The sequence below is a fragment of the Coregonus clupeaformis genome, unplaced genomic scaffold (assembly GCF_020615455.1).
Source record: "Coregonus clupeaformis isolate EN_2021a unplaced genomic scaffold, ASM2061545v1 scaf0302, whole genome shotgun sequence".
Lineage (NCBI taxonomy): Eukaryota > Metazoa > Chordata > Actinopteri > Salmoniformes > Salmonidae > Coregonus > Coregonus clupeaformis.
In genome coordinates, this window is record NW_025533757.1 from 203,596 (window position 1) to 225,912 (window position 22,317).

At 43.1% G+C, this 22,317-nt stretch overlaps 1 protein-coding gene across 2 annotated transcripts in view; it reads left to right on the forward strand.

Moving 5' to 3' along the window:
- The window catches only part of LOC121558010 (RNA-binding Raly-like protein), a 63,701-nt gene that overhangs the window by 36,416 nt on the left and 4,968 nt on the right, over positions 1-22,317 (forward strand). Inside the window, exon 3 of one of the 2 annotated variants that reach the window (XM_041871495.1) lies at positions 19,797-19,847. The exons of the other annotated variant lie outside the window; for it this stretch is intronic. Coding sequence (XP_041727429.1) covers positions 19,797-19,847 — 51 coding nt within the window. The remainder of the gene's footprint in view (positions 1-19,796; positions 19,848-22,317) is intronic. 2 annotated transcript variants of the gene reach the window in all.

Here is a 22,317-nt window from a genome sequence, read left to right on the forward strand (position 1 = left end):
GATGGGGTCTCACCCTCAGTAGTTCACAGGTTTCCATTCTGTGTGTGGCGAGTAAGTATAGTTAGGAAGAGTTTTCTTTTCAAGTAGTGCTTTCATATTTTTGACTTGTAGTTCACTGTGACAGATTTGGACATGGTCATAGACTAGGGTTGCTAGATCATTTGAGAACAATTTAGAGGGACATGAAAGAGCTAAACTCTCCATTCTCTGGGTATGCTATATTAAAAGGGCTAGGCGGATTCATTGCAGACGCCAGTTTCTGACAACCTTTTAACTTAACATTTTTACTTTTACAATGACCTTTTAAGGTATCTCTAACAGAGAACATCCTGATCTCCCTGAACAGTATCCTCTCCTGGAGACAGAGATGTGATGGGGGAAGGACACACACACACACACACACACACACACACACACTACACACACACTACACACACACCACACACACACCACACACACACCACACACACACTACATACACCCTTCACTGCTGCCCCCACTGTCACTCGTCACCTTACTGCTGTCTAATGCTCCTAATTAACACTAACCATCGTAATGAATCCTTTTCATCTTTGAAATGTCCAATTACTGTTCTGTCCCTCGTTCCTGGGCTCAGACCGACCATAAAGGGACAAAGCTCTGACTGGGACTGGAGAGGAGGCTCATACACACACACACACACACACTCATAATCTTCACTGAAAATGATCAGGGTCATGCGTCACCATGGTTACAGTGGGGTCATACTATACCTCATTATTAAATGTTTGTTGAATGTATGATGGTTTTGGAGTGAGAAAGTGGTGGTTTGGAGAGAGTGGAGGGTGGGTGGTGGGTGGGGGCGTCTCTTGGGAGCAAAGGCTTTTAGAATGCCGTCTGAGGTACATTGTTTAGGACAGACAAGCAGTCAGAGATGTTGTAGACTGTGCTCCTCTTCCAGACATAGGGGGTGTTTTAGTGAGATGGCTCTGGTGCTTTATCATTGTCAAATACAGTAATCATTCCACTTTCTCTCTCAGTAGAAGAGGGTACCGAAGCTCTGAGTGCCCAAAAAGCTCTCCTTCTTGGAGCAAAGACGACAACAATGAGACAATAACGGGCCATTTATTCTCTCTCTAGATTTCTTTGCCAAAGTTAGATGAAAGTTATCTCAAAGTTAGCCTGAGGATGTTGTGGGTTCTGTCTGCAGATGTCCAGATGGTCTCTAGCCATGCAGTCTATACTGGCCCATCCCACACCAAACGGCCCTCCGCCTCCAGAAAGATAAATCTACTCTGTGAGAAACTAAAAGAGAATGGCTCTGATACAAACACACACGTCTTCAGATTTATTCCCTTTGTAGCGAGTGTTTAGAGTAAAGCACCCTCTTGTTTGCAGCCTCCTGTCGACCTCTCCTGTTTCACAAAGAGATTAGCTCAATCTATCATTTAATCTGATTACGTGCAGGTGTTTCCACTAGGAAAAGGCAGGATATTATGCATATACCCCCCCTCTCTCTCTCTCTCTCTCTCTCTGTCTCTGTCTCTGTCTCTGTCTCTGTCTCTCTGTCTCTGTCTCTGTCTCTCTCTCTGTCTCTATCTCTGTCTCTCTCACTGTCTCTGTCTCTGTCTCTCTCTCTCTCTGCCAGGAGCCTAAGTGAGTAATTATAATAATAGCCTTTGGTTGGTAATCACAGTAAACATCTGTAACCTGGGCTGATTTGAAAGTCAGATTAATGGTAATCTGTTGTTTAAACATGCCAGAGCTGTTGTTGCCCAGAGTTTGTTCTCTCTCTCTCTCTCTCTCTCTCTCTCTCTCTCTCTCTCTCTCTCTCTCTCTCTCTCTCTCTCTCTCTCTCTCTCTCTCTCTCTCTCTCTCTCTCTCTCTCTCTCTCTCTCTCTCTCTCTCTCTCTCTCTCTCTCTCTTTCTCTCTCTCTCTCTTTCTCTCTGAAATATACTGTTGTAAGGTTTTGTATTTATTTTCTTAGTTCACCTTGTGTTCTTGAACGTAGCCCTGTTTCTTTGTGTTCTTGAACGTAGCCCTGTCTTTCATTTTTGTTCATTGATTTCACCTGTGTTAGTTACTCACCTGGTCTCATCAGCTCCTTATTTAGTTCAGTTCTTTCTGTTTGTGCCTTGTGAGGTATTGTTAATTTTGACTCTACTAAGCCTTTTCATAGCTCATTTGTGAGAACCAGTTTTAGCCTTAAGTCCTAGTTTTGTTTCACCTGACTGTTTGCCTACCTGTGTATGACCATTGCCTGCCTGTGACCACAATTCCTGCCTTCTGCGAAGGCGTAATAAACACCTGCCGTGCACGGCGCGTGAATCGAAACCTTTTTCTTCCAAGATATTCATTACAACTGTCATACACAGAACCACACTACTGCTTTGATACACACTATGGAGGGAGTCATTTGGACCTCTCCTTATTTATTTTATTAAATGTCTCTTATCAATCAATCAATCAAATGTTATTTATAAAGCCCTTTTTACATCAGCAGATGTCACAAAGTGCTATACAGAAATCCAGCCTAAAACCCCAAACAGCAAGCAATGCAGATGTAGAAGCACGGTGGCTAGGAAAAACTCCCTAGAAAGGCAGAAACCTAGGAAGAAACCTAGAGAGGAACCAGGCTCTGAGGGGTGGCCAGTCCCCTTCTGGCTGTGCCGGGTGGAGATTAAAACAGTACATGGCCATTATGGCCAGATTTTTCTCCAAGATGTTCAAACGTTCATAGATGACCAGCAGGGTCAAATAATAATCACAGTGGGTGTAGAGGTTACAACAGGTCAGTACATCAGGAGTAAATGTCACTTGGCTTTTCATAGCCGGGCATTTAGAGGTTGAAATAGCAGGTGTGGTAGAGAGAAAGAGTTGAAAACAGCAGGTCTGGGACAAGGTAGCACGTCCGGTGAACAGGTTAGGGTTCCATAGCTGCAGGCAGAAGAGTGGAAACTGGAGCAGCAGCACGACCAGGTGGACTGGGGACAGCAAGGAGTCATCAGGCCAGGTAGTCCTGAGGCATGGTCCTAGGACTCAGGTCCTCCGGGATGGGAGGGAGAGAGCGAGAATTAGAGGGAGCATACTTAAATTCACACAGGACACCGGATAAGACAGGAGAATAACACCAGATATCACAGACTGACCCTAGACTGACCCTAGCCCCAATCTTCCTCATCTCCTGTTTTGTTTTTCTATTCCCCCCTTCTCTTAAACTTATACCTCTGTAAAAATAATTTGTAACATTTATCTCACAAATCATATTTTATTCTAATACAATTGCTCAGAGAAATAGATTTTGTTTAACAGGTAATGTTTTTTTCAAAATTATTGGCACCCCTGTTTCCAAGACCTTTCAATACCTCACCTTATGATGATAATGACACTGAGCCTTTTTCAAAGGTGTTGTATGAGATTGGAGAATGCATTGGGAGGGATCTTAGACCACCATTCCTCCATACAGAATCTTTCCAGATCCTTAATATCCTTCTTCTGCGCTTATGGACTGCCAATTCAAACCACAGATTTTCAATGGGATTCAAGTCCGGAGACTGAGATGGCCATTGCAAAATGTTGATTTTACTTGGTAAAGTTCATGATGCTGTTGACCTTAACAAGGGCCCCAGGACCAGTGGAAGCAAAATAGCCCCATAACATCAAATATACACCACCATATATTACAGTAGGTACTGGTTTGCATGGCCAAAGAGCTGTATTTTCATGTCATCTGACCATAGCACTGGTTCCAAGTGCCAATGCCGTTTAGAAAACTCCAGGCGTTTACATTTGTTGGATGACATGAAAATAGAGCTCTTTGGCCATGCACACCAGTGGTGGGTTTTACGTGGAAATAAGGATGCATAAGCAGTAATAGTCCTGTTCCCTCACAACACAGTAGAGGACAGCAGTAAAAGGGGAGTGACTGGTGAGATAGTAGCAGGTGAATATCAGAGGAGCAGGGGGCAGGGGCTCCCACTGTGGGAAAAGGATACGGCCCCCCACTGTTAACCATCGAAACTCTGACAGAGAGAGTGGACAATCTGACTCTTCCTCTCTGCACAAACACACACCCACACAACACAGGCTGGTTCCTCTCAGTTGGTTTGTCAGGGCATTCTCAGGAAACAGCAGTAACCCCCCAGGGGGTGTGTGTGTGTGTAGGTGTGTGTGTGTGTCATGTGTACGTGTGTTTGTGCTTGCATACCTGCATTCTATGCTCAAGACCCAAACACTCCAGACATACTCCAACTCCTCACAACCTCCTATCCTAAACTCTTTCCTTTGTTCCTCTGTGTTCTGTCCATCTGTCCCGGGACAGACTCCTGTGTTCCAGTGTATAGCTGGGTCTGCCCTATCTGTGCTGTTCCAGGCCCAGCGCTTACTCTAGCTCCAATGCCTTATTGATGCTGCACACTCCCATTCCTCTTTATCAACCACTTTCACTTCTCTTTTAGTTGTGCTCTTCTAATCAAACTGTGAAGGGGCATCAGTCAGGCCTACTCAGTACAGAGGGGCAGACACAGGGTGCCTTGAGGTTTTATTTCATTCGCCCAGTCTGGCTCTGAGTAGCTAATGATGAATACTGCTGACTTAATACATCACTTACCTCTTGTGGTTCCATCCCTTACTCGCTTAGGGACAAATCGTCTCTTAAGATCCATATCCGTGTCTCAGACTTTTGCATCAATCATGCAATGTAACAGGGAGATTTGCACCATGTACTAGAAGATGCTACTGTGATCGTCCAGAGCCTATCGTCAGCAGCCAGACCACCCTGTGTCCCTCCGCTGCTGACCAGTGGGTCGGTCAGTAATGGATGTCGAGCACTAGATTACATGGTGGTGTGTTACTGATTAGGATCTGTAGAGGAGGTGCCATTGATGATGCATGATGATGATAGCTGTTTGTTTAAGTAGTGCCTCTCTCACTGGGAGTGGTTCAGATGGAGAGATTGAAAGATTTAAGGTTATGTCTCTCTCAGGACCTAAGGTCTAGAATTGTAGACTTGCTGTGTCTCTGACTGTTCTTCTCAACATGGTGGGAAAATGTGTGTGTGTGTGGAGGGGGAGGGGGGGGGTGAGAGAGAGAATAAAGGAGAGAAGACGAGAGAAGATGAGAGTGGGAGAGAGAGAGTGATTGAATGAGGGAGAGAGTAGATTAGCCTTGTCCGGAGGGTCTCCCCAGAGTGTGTGCTGTTTGAGAAGGAGAACAGGCTGGTCTGAAGCCCCTTGCCTCCCTGCCCTTCCCCTCCTCCTCCACTCTCCCTCCTCCACCCACGCCTCTCTCCACCTCTGTCTGGGTCGCACTGACCTGTAGCTACCAGTATTTCATTTTCAGTCTTTTTATTTTCTCATTTTATTCTTTATTTATTTCTTCGTAATGTGGCCTGCTGTGACGTTTACTTCACATAATGTACCACCACCAGCCTTTCCCCAGCAGCATGTTCAGTTCCATCTCCTTTTACCCATTTCATCCTTCATTCTATTTCATCCTTAATGGAAATAGATATCTCATTATTTCCTAAAGAGGGGGCATTTATGTTCCATACTTGCATTCTAAATAGTAGGCTGATTGGGAGTTTGAAAATATAATGTTTTATAGTATGTCACATTTCGATTGAGTATGCTTTAAATGCCAGGATGTCAAACTCATTTTAGGTTTTCATCTAGAACGAATTGCCAGCATGCTATTTAGGAAGAGAATCGTCTTTTCAGACCCACTTGTGTTTGACAACAGCTGATAATCAGGTAAGAGGACTGGCTGTACCAAAATGAACATATGGCGATAAAACAATGCAATTGTGTATTAGATTACACATTCTCAGTATAGATTAAGCTAGTATGTTGATATTTGTTGCTTACTGCATACGTTTTACTAAACTGTACATTCTAAATAATATTTAGTACAATTAGTACACAGTTTTAGTAAGTAGTAGGCAAGACAGATTTTGGACACAGCCTTAGTTGCTCATGCGCATCTAAAAACTGAAGTCACCATATGTCACTCTGCAACTCAGACACAGTCAGACAGAAGCATTGAGGTTAGTGTAGTATTTAAGGGGGAATTCTTTATCCGTTAGCCTGCACAGTGCAAACTGATGTTCATCTTCCTGTCTATGTGAGAGAGAGACTCCGTGAGAGAGACTCAGTGCATGTTCCTATGATCAATATATGAGATACAGAGCCTCTCTGGGAGGTTTTTCTCTCTTTCCATTATCAGTCCATTTCCCTTCTGGTTTGATGTATGGTGTTGGGAGAGATGATAGAGATGGATAGAGGCTGCTGATATGACTGATAGAGAGAAAGCCAGGGGCAGATATACCATCTGATAGAAGGCAGGAGAAATGGTAAGCTGCACTGGCAGCGCATGGATTCCTCTATGCTTTATCTCTGAAAATGGCAAAATAAGAGAGATAGAACGATGGAAATAGAGATTGGAAGAAAGCCGAGAGAAAGATACATATGAGGTGGGGTGAGGGGAGGGTGGGGGGAGGGTGGGGGAGGGTGGGGTGGGGAGGGTGGGTGTTGGGGGCTGGGGGAGAAAGAGGAGTGGTAGAGTTTAGAGAATAACATTGAGTGGTAAAGAGGGAGAGCATGACAAAAAAGGAGAGAATTACACAGAAAGCACAGACTGAAAAAACCTTGCCTTGTATAGCTATGCAGCTGCATGCTTAGTTTAGTTGCAGCATGGTACTGGTAATAGTTGTGCTGGACAGCCAGCACCACACAGAGCACTACCAGCCTGGGCCGGTCTCTTACCCAGGGCTCACAGTGGGGGATCAGGGGCTTACCAGGGACCGTTCTTGGGCACATGGTGGAAAGTTGGAAAGGCCACAGCAACAAAACAATAACTTATTCCTCTGGCTCTGGCTGATGATGCTGAGATGCCCTCCCCTCCAGGTTTGCTGTATCTCTGCAGCTGTCTGTCTCAGTGTGTATCTGTCTGTCTGCCTGGAGTCTCTGGCTAGGATCAACAGATTATCAGATGAGTCAGTGTGAAATAGTTTGACTCTATTCAATGTTCTGTTAATCCAACTAAAGTCCATTTAGTCCAGTCCCCACACATAGATACACTGCAGGGATCATACTGGGGGAGAGGACAGGAGCGGAGAGGGAGGGGGGATGGAATGAGGGGTTGGAGATAGGATGGTATGGAGAAACAAACAGAGAGTGGAGAGCTCTTATTTCTGAGTGAGCCCAACTCCCCATAGCCCTCACTGTGCTAAATTTGGCCTTTGTCATACACAGCAAATTTGTGGGTGTTAAAAAATCTCAGTGTTGAGGTAAAAAGTTTTGTGAGTGTTATATATGAGGGTGTTGATTCTAGTGGGGTTAACACCAGTGGGATTGAAATTGACACCATCTGCGGTGTTATTTGAATCACAGTGGAATCGACATCACGTGATGTTGTTGTTCCTTGAATGTGTTTAGTTAATTTCCGTTAACTCTGTCAGAGTGAAAAAGACATAGGAAGGGCCTCATTATCATATTTCCCAGCATGCTTTGCTGCAGGTTGCTTTTTATAATATTTTGTTTTAATATCTATGTTTCTGCGTGCACATTGATTGATTTTTATTTTTTTTATTTTTTTTATTTCACCTTTATTTAACCAGGTAAACCAGTTGAGAACAAGTTCTCATTTACAACTGCGACCTGGCCAAGATAAAGCAAAGCAGTGCGATAAAAACAACAACACAGAGTTACATATGGGGTAAAACAAAACAAAGTCAAAAATACAACAGAAATACATATAATATACAGTGTGCAAATTTAGCAAGTTATGGAGGTAAGGCAATAAAATAGGCTATAGTGCAAAATAATTACAATTATTATTAACACTGGAATGATAGATGTGCAAGAGATGATGTGCAAATAGAGATACTGGGGTACAAATGAGCAAAATAAATAACAATATAGGGATGAGGTAGTTGGGCGGGCTAATTTCAGATGGGCTGTGTACAGGTGCAGTGATCGGTAAGGTGCTCTGACAACTGATGCTTAAAGTTAGTGAGGGAGATAAGTGTCTCCAGCTTCAGAGATTTTTGCAATTTGTTCCAGATTAATTGATCTTATACTACACAAAAATAAATAACATACATTTTTGTAAACTTTTCCAATCTGTAAGTGGTTGGACTTATGTCACCCGTTATTGAGATGGTTGTTCCAGTTTCAATGGTTTAGGTAGTCTCATTTATGGATCTTCCCTACCTTGGCAGTCATTCTGAAGGCAGATTGTGGGTGATTAAAAGTTCAAATTGTTGGATATTCGAACTGGCTGGATTTCAATAAGAATTACAGTGCCTTCAGAAAGTATTCATACACCTTCACTTATTCCACATTTTGTTGTGTTAGAGCCTGAATTCAAAATTGATTCAATAGATTTTTTTTCTCATTCATCTACACACAATACCCCATAATGACAAAGTGAGAACATGTTTTTAGACATTTTTCCAAATGTATTCAAAATCAAATACAGAAATATTACATTTGCATAAGTATTCACACCCCTGAGTCAATACTTTGTAGAAGCAGTTTCTGAAAGCACTGTATATAACACCTTGCAAGACAGCATAATATGACTTGCCGATGTGGCCTGCAAACCAGGAGTTTCAGACCACTGTGATAGGGTAAAACTAGGCTGTCGAAGTACGTTATTGTCAAAAAGAGTAATGTATTGTCATGAATAATTACATTTTGATGATAAAATATTAATTTAGGCACTCACTTGGTGAAGGCTACAGGACTGAAAGCCATTGAACGCAAAAGTAATGTCTCTGTCAATAGCAAACACTGTCATGGGTGGTACTAGTACCTATTAAATTCACTCGAAAGGCACCCTGGGAAATAAATATGCAAATAAGGCTTAACCACAGGTGTTAATTCCCTAACACTGAGAAAGTGTAACAGCATCAGCTCTAATAAAGTGTTAATGTAAGTCGGATTTTGCAACACCCATGGTGTTAGAGACAACACTCTTGGTGTGTTAGTTTATCAACACTTTTAAAAGTGTTATTTTAACACTAATTCGGTGGGTCACATATACACACTAAGAAAGTGTTCAATTTAATATTGTAGGTGTTTAAAATTCTGATCTCAAATGTTCTGTGTAGGAGCCTATAGAATGCACCCACTTGGATTGTGTTCATTACTAAATTACATACAGTGCAAAAATGTGAGTGTATTGTGCTTCACTGTGTGTATCCATGTACATGTTTGACAGTGCATTATACTCTGCCCCCTGCTGTGCACAGCCTAATCTCAGAGTGTACAGGACAGATAGTTGTACCCCAGCCAGAGAGCAGAGGAGCCCTGCTAAGTCCCTCGTTTACCAACGCAGGAGGGATCAGCACTTTTCTTTAATAGCGCTCTAAACCCTGCCCCAGCGGGGAAAGAGAGAGAGAGAGAGAGAGACGACGACGACGGGGGGGTAAACAGTCAAACCGAAATGGTCAACAGGGGCGTTACCCCCCTCAAACTTCTTCATATCCCTCTCTCCTTCCCCCCTGCCTTCTGGATTGGCAACTTGGCACTGAGGTGCCTTGACCACCCTTCTACTCTGAGAAATATGTGAATGTAGGAGCTGTTTCCCCCTTAAACAGCCAGCTATAGCGTTTAACCCGACTCTATAACCCAGCCTGCCCGTACAGCACTAGACAAGCCATACCAGTGAGATAGATGTCTCTTACCTCCACTACATCCACATTAGTAGCAATAAGCGGAAATTTCCTGCACGGCCAGCAGGAAAGGCTCAGTTCATCAAAGAGAAGTGTGGAGCTGGCAGAGAGCAGTGAGGTGCTACAAGCTCAGTAAAACACACCTGAGTTAAGGCTTCATTGTTCCATTCCTCTATCACACTCTCCTTTCTGTGTCGGACTGTAGACTGGGCTGTCTGTACGTTCTCATGTAAGAGTTGAGTGTGAGCATGATTGTACGACTCTCTGACCGTTGGCAGTCATAACTCAGAGCTGATGCTCCTCCCCTGTGTTTAAGAGGCAAGTTCCATTCCCCCTGCATTAGACTGATCTGATTTACACCAGCACAGCACGGCTCAGGTCTGAGTGGGAACTTTATCTGAACATAAATCACCTGTTACCTGCCTGCTAGGGTCTCAGGGAGGAGAGGGACGGAGACAGAACTTCACAACTAATACACCAGGGAGGGAGGGAAGAGGGGGAATGAGAGGAGGTGGAAGGAGAGAGGGAGGGAGGAGGGGGAATGAGAGAGGGGGATGGAGGTGGAAGGAAGGAGAGAGGGAGGGAGGAGGGGAAATGAGAGAGGGAGTAGGAGGTGGAAGGAGAGAGGGAGGGAGGAGGGGGAACGAGAGAGGGGGTAGGAGGTGGAAGGAAGGAAGGAAGGAGAGAGGGAGGGAGGAGGGGAAATGAGAGAGGGAGTAGGAGGTGGAAGGAGAGAGGGAGGGAGGAGGGTGAATGAGAGAGGGGGTAGGAGGTGGAAGGAAGGAGAGAGGGAAGGAGGAGGGGGAATGAGAGAGGGGGTATGAGGTGGAAGGAGAGAGGGGGGGAGGAGGAGGTTGAAGGTGGGAGGAAGAGGGCAAACAGTGGAAGGGTTGTTCCACGAAATGAGTCTCTTGGGTAGTGTAACTTGGTGATGAGAAATTAATTTTTACATTCTGTCATGAAGAGCACATGTTCAACATAATGTTTTCCCATCTCGAGAGGTTAAATAAAAATAAATAAAAAAGTAAGTGCCTATTAAGTGCCAAAGTAACAGGGTTGACCGTAACAGGGTTGACCGTAACAGTGTTAACGATTTCATCATAAATCAGCTATAAATGGAAGCTTGTGTGCAACAGGGATAGGCAATTGAATGCAAGCTTCACAATACAAATTAAATTGTTAAAACATTTCTAGTCAGTCTATCTATGGGTAACAGGGTTGACGTGTTATGCTCGACCTACTCAGTTTTCCACCACAAAACACCAGAAAATGGCCAAAAAAGAGTAGAAACAGCTCACTTGCTTTTACACTATGGTTTGACTATTGGATGTTCAATGTTCCCTTAGATTTTGTTTTTTAAGGAATAGTTTCACCATATTAAAACCACAAATAATTTCATGCAACAGGGTTGAATCACTAATCACATTAAATAAATAATAATCTTCAGAAATGACTTTGTCAAAGCAACAAAATAACTAGGGTTCTTCCCCACCCGTTTTGGAAAAATCTGAGGAATAGGGCTGGAGAAATGTAACCACTCTCAAATTCATAGACAGAGCTATGGAAGTAAGGACTGACCATCCATGATATCAAAATTATAGTTTTAACCATGTTTTGAGGCTGTATAGTGTGTGTTTACATTATTTGGTTTACAACCATTGGAGTGAAAAAGCTTATATTTTGGGTTCTGATGGAGTATGACAGTTGAATTAAGCTCATGAGGCCTTTACAAGTTATATTCTTCAATATGGGTACATTTCATTAATCCAAAAGTCCAAAAATGAATGAATCAACTGCAGATTGCCCCTTACAGTGGGTTAAAATCTTAATAGATGTCACAGAGGGAAATGTCAAAATGCTGAATTTTGGCACTTTAGCAAGTATTTTTTCATTAAAAAAAAAACATATTTATTGAATGTTCCATGTTTTCTATATTTAAGGGTACTTTATTTAATATAACAGGCTTTTAAAATGCAATATTGGGGCACAATTTCTACTTAAAATATCAAAGGGATGCAAAAGGTTCTCATTTCATGGAACGACCCTGAATAGCAGAACAATTATTATGCTGAAATTAGTATTCTGTGGCTTCTGACCCATCCCCCCTGCCGTGTGATTGGACAAAATGCACTCTGACCCTTCCCCCTCTGTCGTGTGATTGGGCAGAGGGGGCAGATTGGCCTTGGCGGCTCTCTGGAATAGATTCAGAAATAAGTGCTCTGTCTGGCCCATTGCCCCACTCCCCAGCCAGATGAGCAATTAACCATCACAGCGAAAACCAGAGAGAGAGAGAGAATAAGAGGAAAAGGGAAGGGCTCGTCAAACACAGATCAATATGAACACTCGACACACACCATTACACTGATGACGACAAACTACTGGGAGAGAATGAGAGGGGGGAGGAGGGGAGGATATTTATACGAGTGTTTGATTCTAGGGAAGTTGGAGTGAGAGTAAGTAAGGTTGTGTCCGTATGCCATGGGATGACTGGGCTGTTAGTGTGGAGAGAGAAGATGAGGGCACATGTTCCTCCCTAGGATAATCCCCTAAGAGCAATGTACACATACTCATGAGGCCAGTTTCCTGCTCAATGGGATTGATGATCATGGCATCCTGTTTATATCAACATAGAGTGTGTGTGGGGATGTGTGAGTATACACTGTATGTTGACAGGGGGAAGTCTCAATGCTTACCACAGACAACACCACCACCTCCTCCATCTGCGCACACACACACACACACACACACACACACACACACACACACACACACACACACACGCTATGCGACCAGCAGGGTGAGATGATTTATAGCCAGCCATGTCTAATGGATTGCAGAGGCACTCGAGAAATTATGAAAATAAATTAATTAGCCTTTAGCGACCCTGCTGTCCATTTGGCTGTCCCTGCACTGCCTTTTAACACACACACACACACACACACACACACACACACACACACACACACACACACACACACACACACACACACACAGCCCCTTCACTGAGCTGCCTCTCTCTCTCTCTCCCTCTCTCTCTCGCTCTCTCATACATGTTTCCACTCACAAACTTAGAGCCCATTATGTAATTAAAGAGACCCAGTGTGTGATTGGTTTACTCCAGGTGGTTGTGTTGCTGGTTGAGTAGTGCTGAGCAATTAACAGAAATACCGGTTATGTTTTGGTTTTTAAATAACTAATTGACCAACATTGGCTCAGTTATTGGAATTCCATTTTGTTCGTTTTTTTTCTGTGAGCTCAATGCAAGGTTTCTCTAGAGATACAGTGTTATGAAAAAGTATTTGCCACCTTTCTAATTTTCTCTACTTTTGCATATTTGTGATACTAAATGTTATCAGATCTTCAACCAAAACCTAATATTAGATAAAGGGAACATAAGTGAACAAATAACACAACAATTACATATTTATTTCATAAACAAAGTTATGCAACACCCAATTCCCCTGTGTGAAAAAGTAATTGCCCCCTTACTGGTTGTGCCACCTTAAGCTGCAATGACTCCAACCAAATGCTTCCTGTAGTTGTTGATCAGTCTCTCACGTCGCTGTGGAGGAATTTTGGCCCACTCTTCCATGCAGAATTGCTTTAACTCAGTGACGTGTGGGTTTTCAAGCATGAACTGCTCGTTTCAAGTTCTGCCACACCATCTCAATTGGGATTAGGTCTGGACTTTGACTAGGCCATTCCAAAACTTCAAATTTGTTGCTTTTTAGCCATTTTCATGTAGACTTAATTGTGTGTTTTGGATCATTGTCTTGCTGCATGACCCAGCTGCGCTTCAGCTCACAGACGGATGGTCTGACATTCTCCTATAGAATTCTCTGATACAGAGCAGAATTCATGGTTCCTTCTATTAAGGCAAGTCCACCACCATGCTTGACCTTTGGTATGATGTTCTTACTGTGGAATGCAGAGTTTGCTTTTCGCCAGGCATTACTGGAACCATGTCATCCAAAAAGTTATACTTTTGAATCATCTGTCCATAGAACGTTCTTCCAAGAGTCTTGATGATCATCCAGGTGCTTTTTGGCAAACTTGAGTCAACTTTTTGAACGAGATGGGTCCCATTATGCCTGGTGAAAACCAAACACTGCATTCCACAGTAAGAACATCATACCAAAGGTCAAGCATGGTGGTGGTGGTGTGATGGTTTGGGGATGCTTTGCTGCCTCAGGACCTGGACGACTTGCCTTAATAGAAGGAACCATGAATTCTGCTCTGTATCAGAGAATTCTATAGGAGAAACCATCCGTCTGTGAGCTGAAGCTGAAGCGCAGCTGGGTCATGCAGCAAGACAATGATCCAAAACACACAATCAAGTCTACATGAAAATTGCTAAAAAGCAACAAATTGGAAGTTTTGGAATGGCCTAGTCAAAGTCCAGACCTAATCCCAATTGAGATGTTGTGGCAGGACTTGAAACGAGCAGTTCATGCTTGAAAACCTACACGTCACTGAGTTAAAGCAGTTCTGCATGGAGAGTGGGCCAAAATTCCTCCACAGCGATGTGAGAGACTGATCAACAACTACAGGAAGCATTTGGTTGGAGTCATTGCAGCTAAAGGTGGCACAACCAGTTATTGAGTGTAAGGGGGCAATTACTTTTTCACACAGGGGAATTGGGTGTTGCATAACTTTGTTTATGAAATAAATATGTAATTGGTGTGTTATTTGTTCACTTATGTTCCCTTTATCTAATATTAGGTTTTGGTGTAAGATCTGATAACATTCAGTATCACAAATATGCAAAAGTAGAGAAAATTAGAAAGGGGGCAAATACTTTTTCATAGCACTGTAAATCAGATCAATCCCTAACTGTGCAATGTAGTAGGGAGTTGTAGTTTCCAACAGGTCAATATTCTACATAGTTTAGCACAGAAAACGTGGTAATTAACTACAATGACCACAATCCCTTGCGCGCCTACATGTCCGATCTATGCGCAGCGCTCAGACATGGAGAGAAGAGACAGAAGAACGTGATTGAGAGGGATAAAGAGCAGTTGCTTCACAAGGTATCTCTACATCATCTAAATGATTGATAGTTGGTATTAAGCAGTCATAAAATGATGCCTTATTTACTTTGAAGAACTACTAAAATAGTGATTTTGTCAGACAGCATAGGCAGCAGCTCTGTAGAGCCATAAATAAAAATATGCAACGCCAGGGTTGTGGGTTCGATTCCCACGGGGGGCCAGTATGAAAAACAAAAAACGAAAAATGAAAAAAAATTATGTATGCACTCTGGATAAGAGCGTCTGCTAAATGACAAAAAAAAAATAAAGAAAACATTTAAAAATTCAATTTTTAAAACATTTCTAGCCTGTCTATCTATGGGTAATAGGGTTGACATGTTAATCTCGACCCACTCAGTTTTTACAAAACACCAGAAAATTGTCAAAAATAGTAGAACCAGCTCACCTGCTTTTACACTATGATTTGACTATTAGATGTTCAATGTTTCTTTTGAAAAAATTATTTTAAAAGGAATAGTTTCACCATACAGCATTAAAACAAGTATTCAGTTCACGTAATGGGGTTGATTATTTTTTCTTATTTTTTTACCTTCACATGAATCACTAATCACATGAAATACATAATAATCTTCAGAAATGACTTTGTCAAAGCAACAAAGCTTCCATTCCAGAGACCATTATGTCATTAACGAGACAACCTAGAGTGTGATTGGTTTACTCCAGGTGGTTGTGTTGCTGGTAGTGCTGAGCACTTAACCGACATTTTGCGAGGTAGCTCTATCTGAAAATACATGATTTAAGTGATTGATAGTTGGTATTCAGCAGTCATAAAAGTATGCCTTATTTACTTTGAAGAACTACAAAATAGTGATTTTGTCACACAGTATAAGCAGCAGCTCTGTAGAGATGAGATGATGACTTGGAATTAAATAATAAAGTCATCAAATAAAACAAATGTAAATATTTTATGAAAGTAATGTGAATAAATTATGGTTGAGTAGTAATCGGCAGTCACTACCATCATGGGACTTTTATTAATTGTTTTATTCTCTGTTGTTACAGTATTCAACCCACATGATGCATAGTGCAATTAATAAAAAAGAAAAAAATCGAAACGGAAATTGAAAACCGTGATATTTTTAAAAATAATCGAACCGAAACCAAACCAACCTCAATAAACACTATTCACTCAACATTATGGTTGAGAGACGTGCTGTGGTTCTAAGATATACTATTTATGGCAGTGGTATTCAAACTTTTTCTGCGGGGACCCCATTTTTTCCCACCAGATTTTCTGGGAACCCCATTTTTTTCACTAGAATTTCTAGTGACCCCACCCCACCCCAGATTTAATGACGCAACCTTAAAATGGGTACATTTCGAATTTTACATCAACAAATAACCTTCAATTCATTGCATAAAAAAATATATAAAAAATTGGCGACCCCACTGAATTTCCCCCGTGACCCCACTAGGGAAATACCACTGGTTTATGGTCTCACAGCAGTCTTTTTGGTCATGGTGATCATTCTGGAGCCGGGAATCACTCTTTTCACCAGGCAGGTGGTGTTAAAATCACAATGCCTCTCCAGAGTGCTCGGCTAAAAGGATGAAGAAACTGTAATGCACTGTATGGTCTCCTATGTTTTCAAACTGCAGAAATGCACTAATACCTGACATGTCTGTCTGTTTGTCTCAGACTTGGTTGAAGTGTTTAGCCACTCTTATAACAGAAGATGGCTTGGATAATGGAAGGGGCAATGGAAATTGCTTTCTGTTCTGACTCTCTCTCTCTCCTCCCAGTGCTAAATGACACAGATTACCAACTAGAACATTGCTGTAGGGAGAGACAATGATAGAGAAAGAGAGGGAGAAAGAGAGTTAGAGTGAGTCAGTCTGTCTTAGTTTTCCTGCTATGAGAGTTTGGCAAATAGTTGTTATTTTCTCTGTCTTCCGCTCGAGTTCCCCATTAGAACACAGAGCCCCTCATCTGTACCGGGGCCTGTGGCACTGTTCTCTCTCTCCCGAGTGCTCACTTCGTCCCTCCTCCCTGCCTGAACACAGCACGTCTGTTTGCTGTCAGATCTGTTAGCTCATGGTGTTCTGCTGAGTGCAGGGAATCTGTGGTTAGAGGTTGAGAGGTTGTGTTGTGTTCAGGTGGGTCCTATTAGCAGACTGAGTGGAGAGGTTCTGTTTGAATTCAGTTTCAATGGTGGCTAAGTACAATGGTTTTGTCAGGGTCTTGGAACTGGCTAAGTAGAGTGGTTTTGTTGGGGTTCAGTTGTACACAGCACATAAACCCTAATCTACACAGCCAACCCTGCAATGTACAAACCCACACACACATTTGGACATGAACATGGAAAGAAACCTTCAACCAGAGTGTGCTCCCCTGCAGTTTCCATCATGTTAAATAGAGATAGCTGGAAACATAGATGTCTTCCATTGCACATGAAAGGCCTACCGGTATTTAGAATAACAGAAAGCTTTCTGCAAATTGATCAGACCTCGAGCTAAATCATAAAACACAGTTGGCGAAGAGCGTGATGAGGCGTAAACGTTGACACTTATTACAGATTATTTGAAGCTGGCAGAATCTGGAGCTCAGAAAAACCAACTGGCTTCAGACGAGGGGAGAAAACCAGAAACAGTTTGGCTGCAGGTAGCTGGAGGATAATTCATTAGGAATTCACACACACCTCAGGTACACACACACACACACACTTTTATACCGACACTGCTAGCTATCTCGACACTTCAGAGACAGGGTTGCTACATTCTGAATCACATTTACATAGAGAGTGAGCGAGAGAAAGTGTGTGTATGTGTGCGCAGCACATCTGTCTGTGTGTCTGCTCTCATGCATGTGTGTACTGTATGTTTCTAGCTGTGAAAAAGTGTCATGTTTAGTCTCCTGCTGTACTTCCTGACATGTTTACTGATACATCACTTTCCTCCAGTCAACAGCATGATTACAGCACTGAGACTCACCAGCCCCCTGCAGAGACAGATAGGACAGAAGGGCTTTAGCTGTGTGTGTAGACGTGTGTGTGTGTGTGTGTGTGTGTGGACGTGTGTGTGTGTGTCTGTGTGTGTGTGTGTGTGTGTGTGTGTGTGTGTGTGTGTGTGTGTGTGTGTGTGTGTGTGTGTGTGTGTGTGTGTGTGTGGACATGTGTGTGGACGTGGGTGTGATGAGAGCGTGTTATGTGTCTATCATTCATCTTTGTGTGTGTGTGTATGTGGGTGTGATTTTGTGTGTGTGTGTCATCTGTATGTCATGCATCTGTGTGTGTCTGTCTGTGTCTGTGTGTGTCTGGTTTGATCCATCTGTTTGAGAGCTTCTGATGAACCCTGCTGATACCATCTGTATCTCCCACATACTGTATGCTATTCACTTTGAGGTGAACATGTATTCGATTTAGTAGAGGCTATGCTCATGGCTCTATTTATACAGTGTATTAATATATGTGTAATAAATAGGAATTAGTATGAGTACATGAGTCACCTTTCAGGCACCTATAAATACAGTGCTTCCCTATGGTTGAAAGTTTTACAAAAAGCAAAAGTGGAGGGTATTTGCTGATAATGTCTTTGTGTGTATGCTTGTGCGTGCATGCGTGCGTGCGCGTGTGTGTGTGTGTGTCTGTGTGTAGACTTTAGGGCTGGGGTATCAGTGGCCAGGCAGGGAGGAAACACACAGAGAAATTCTGAGCTCTATTTAACTACACACCAGGGTATGAGCTACTTACCATCAGGCTTAGTGTCACTCTCTCTGCCCTGGTCCGCTCTACTCACCAAACCTTATAGGATAGGCTATCAACTACAACCTACAGCAAACTCTGCCCATATATTGTAGGGAAAGGTGTGAGCTTGAGTCTAAACAAACACACACAGAGATGCACAAACACACACACACACACAGGCGCACACACAGATGGGCACATACACAGATGGGTGCATACACACCAACACACACACCTGACAGTCCAACTTCACAGTAAATGAGCAGGAATATGTAGAAGCACATAGAGTGCGCAGCCTGCTGTCATTGGTGCATAACACAGGACAATTACTATGGATTTTCCACCTTGGGTGCTGTGGCACAACAAATCCAATGTCTTTTTCCAGCTGGCTAGAAATCATGAAAAGCATATTCCTTCCACTTGGCAGAGCCCTGCTCTAACTATGTACACACTATTCCAGCAGCCTGCTTACAGTGTGAAATATCTCTGATGGCACAGTATTTTTAGCTCACCTAATAAGGAACAGATCTGAAAGGCTGCTTGTATCCTAGATAAATGTTGTTTGATCTCTCAGTTTTTCATCAGCCTGTCTTACCGTTCTGCTCTCACAGAGGATGACTTTGTGTGTGTGTGTGTGTTTTGTGTGTGTGTTTGCAGTGGTGGAAAAAGTGCTCAATTGTCATACTTGACAAAAGTAAAGATACGTTAACAGAAAATGACTCAAGTGAAAGTTACCCAGTAAAATACTACTTGAGTAAAAGTCTAAAAGTATTTGGTTTTAAATGTACTTAAGTACAGTGGTAGAAAAAGTACTCAGTTGTCATACTTGAGTAAAAGTACAAAGTAAAAGTAAATGCTATACATCACATTCCTTATATTAAGCAAAACAGTCAGCACTATTTTCGTATTATTTTTAATTACGGACAGACAGAGGCACACTCCAACACTCAGACATCATTTACAAAAACAGTATTTGTGTTTCGTGAGCCCGCCAGATCAGAGGCAGTAGGGATGACAAAGCGTTATATTGATAGGTGCCGTAATTCTGTCCTGCTTGAGCATTCTAAATGTAAATAGTACTTTCAGGGAAAATGTATGGAGTAAAAAGTACATGATTTTCTCTAGGAATGTAGTGGAGTAAAAGTAAAACTTGTCAAAAATATAAGTAGTAAAGTAAAGTACAGATTCCCCCCAAAACTACTTAAGTAGTACTTCAAAGTATTTTTACTTAAGTACTTTACACCACTGTGTGTTTGTGTGTGTGTGTGTGTGTGTTTGTGTGTGCTGTCAGTAACACCACTGTCAGTCAGCTGTGAAGACAGTTGTGAGCCTTTGTGTCAGGCGTCAGGCCACTGTCAACTCACTGTCTCTCTCTCTCTCCACCCCCCCACCCCCTCTCTCTGCAGATCTGAGTATGACCTGGACTATGAGTGCTATCAGGAGGACCTCTATGACAGGTACTGTCAGCCCGCTCTGCACCACGCCTCACACAAACCCTAAATGTTCAGAGGCGGACAGAGGAAAAGTCTAAAAGACACACTTAACCCTCCTTGTCTCTCCTGTCTCATGCTGGCCCTCTCCCTCCTCCCCATCCCCCTGTCTGTCACTGAGCTGTCAGTCATGTGTCTCTGCTAACAGTGCTGCCTGTTACTGCTCACTAATCGTACCTTGGTATATCTTCGCTCCACTCGGCCTGGCAGGTGAATGAGGCACACACATATGAACGAACGAACACACACACACACACACACACACACACACACACATAGACAAACACACACGCATACATCCTGTGCATGAACACACATCCTGTGCAAGCGTACACACACACACACACACACACACAAAGACAAACACTCCCAAGACACACGCATCAACAAACAGGGAGGATGTGTGCTGTGTGACCTCTATAAGGAATCCAGTCAGGTTGTAAGCCACTCTAACCCTTGCTAAGTCTCTAATCATTATGAGTCAGATCAAACTGCTCTAAGTGCAGCAGCTTATATTACAAGTTCCATTAAAGCTCAGGTTAGTTTTCTGCGGCTCACAGCAGAGGTTGGGCCGTGGGTCAGGGTTGCTACATTACAGTAACTGAAGCATATCGAGAATTAACTGTAGGCTGGAAAACTGCCATTGAGTTCCTGTTCACTTTCCAGCGGTACAGTACTGTGGATGGTACTGTGTTTTGACATGGAGCTGTGGGGTGTTTTCACTACAGCTCCAGCCAAGAGATCATGACCTCGGTTCAGATTCCAAGCCAGAATTTGACAGTCAGTCTGGTTCAATACAATTCATTCAAGTTTAGTGTGGCCCTACCCAGTTCAATCCCGTTCAGTCCACTCCAGTCTTGCTCAATGCTTTTCAGTCTGATGATCTCTGATCCCGTCGGATTCCGTCCATATCAGTCCGGTTTAGTCCAGTTCAGCATGGCTTAACCCAGGTCAGTCCTGTTTAGTCTGACTCGGTTGTGCCAAGTCCAGTTGAGTCCGGTTCTATCTGGTTCAGCATGGCTTAACCCAAGTCAGTCATGTTCAGTCTGACTCAGTTATGCCAAGTCCAGTTGAGTCCGGTTCTGTCTGGTTCAGCATGGCGTAACGTCACCCAGGTCAGTCACTTAGGTAATTGCTCTGGGAGCTCTCCACCTCCCTCAGGCACACTGAAGGTGACATGGCTCATTCATAAACACAGCACTCAGCACATCTGAATAAAGAGTGCTCTCTCTCTCACACACACACACACTGAACAACCTTGTTGTCCTCTGTGTGGACGCACTCACACTGTCATCTTTTCTTTGCATTTTGTTGTTTTGCCGCGCTCTGCATTTTTCTGTCTTCACACAGGAGAAAATACCACTGATATTCAATTTGCTTCAAACACGGTACATGATTTTGCCCTACGTGGCTGGCTAGCTCCATCGACAGCTTGTGTGTGTGTGTGTGTGCGTCTATGCTTCTGTTTATGTGCATATGAGAAAATGTCTGCCTCTACACACACAGATAACAGCTCTAGCAGAGACAAAGCCTCTCTTATAATCTCTCTTCTAATCCACACACACACACACACTCACACACACACACACACACACACACACACTCACACACTCACACACTCACACACACACACACACACACACACACACGCACACACACATACACATACACATACACAAACACTTACACACACTCTCGCTCTGTTTTCTCTAATCCTCACACATCCACAGTCTCTCGTTGTCTGTTTCCCAAGCTCCTATTCTCTGAAACTACACTTCAAAGTCGTTGTAGCAGCACACTGTCTATCTCCATCTGCAAACTCCACTAAAGGACTTTAAACTCCCATCAGCCTTTAGTCTCCCAGCGTCTCTGCACAAAGGCAACGGTCGCAGCCCTCTCACTACTTTGGTGGCCGGTTGATATACTTCATGCACAGTGAGGTGGCTGTATCTGGTTATATACTGGTAATACATTCTCCTGAGACAGGGGAACTGTTGTGTGAGATAGATTTCAGTAAAGGGGTAACACACGTTCCTCAACTGAACACTAAAGTCTTGTCTCTCTCTATGACTTACAGCTCAATCACTGAACCCAAACTGACATCAAACCTCAAGGCTTCCCGGCTGGCATCCTGTTTGCGGCTGGTTTAAAGTGTGTTTCTCTCTCCTCAGCAGTCTTCCACACAGCCCTGCCTGTGTAAAGGCCACTCAGGCTTACTTAGGACATGTAAATAAACACTAACACATCTGTCCACGAGTCTCTGAGCCCTGCTCTGCTGTAGGCTACACTCAGGGCACAGGATAACAGGGCTATGGTTCCTGGGGTGGGTGTTTGGTGGTGCAGGATCTTCTTGGTGTGTATGGAGGGTGATGTGTCCTTCTCTCTCTCACTCTCTCTCTCTCTCTTGCTTTCTTTCTTTTTGGCTCCAACCCTCCTT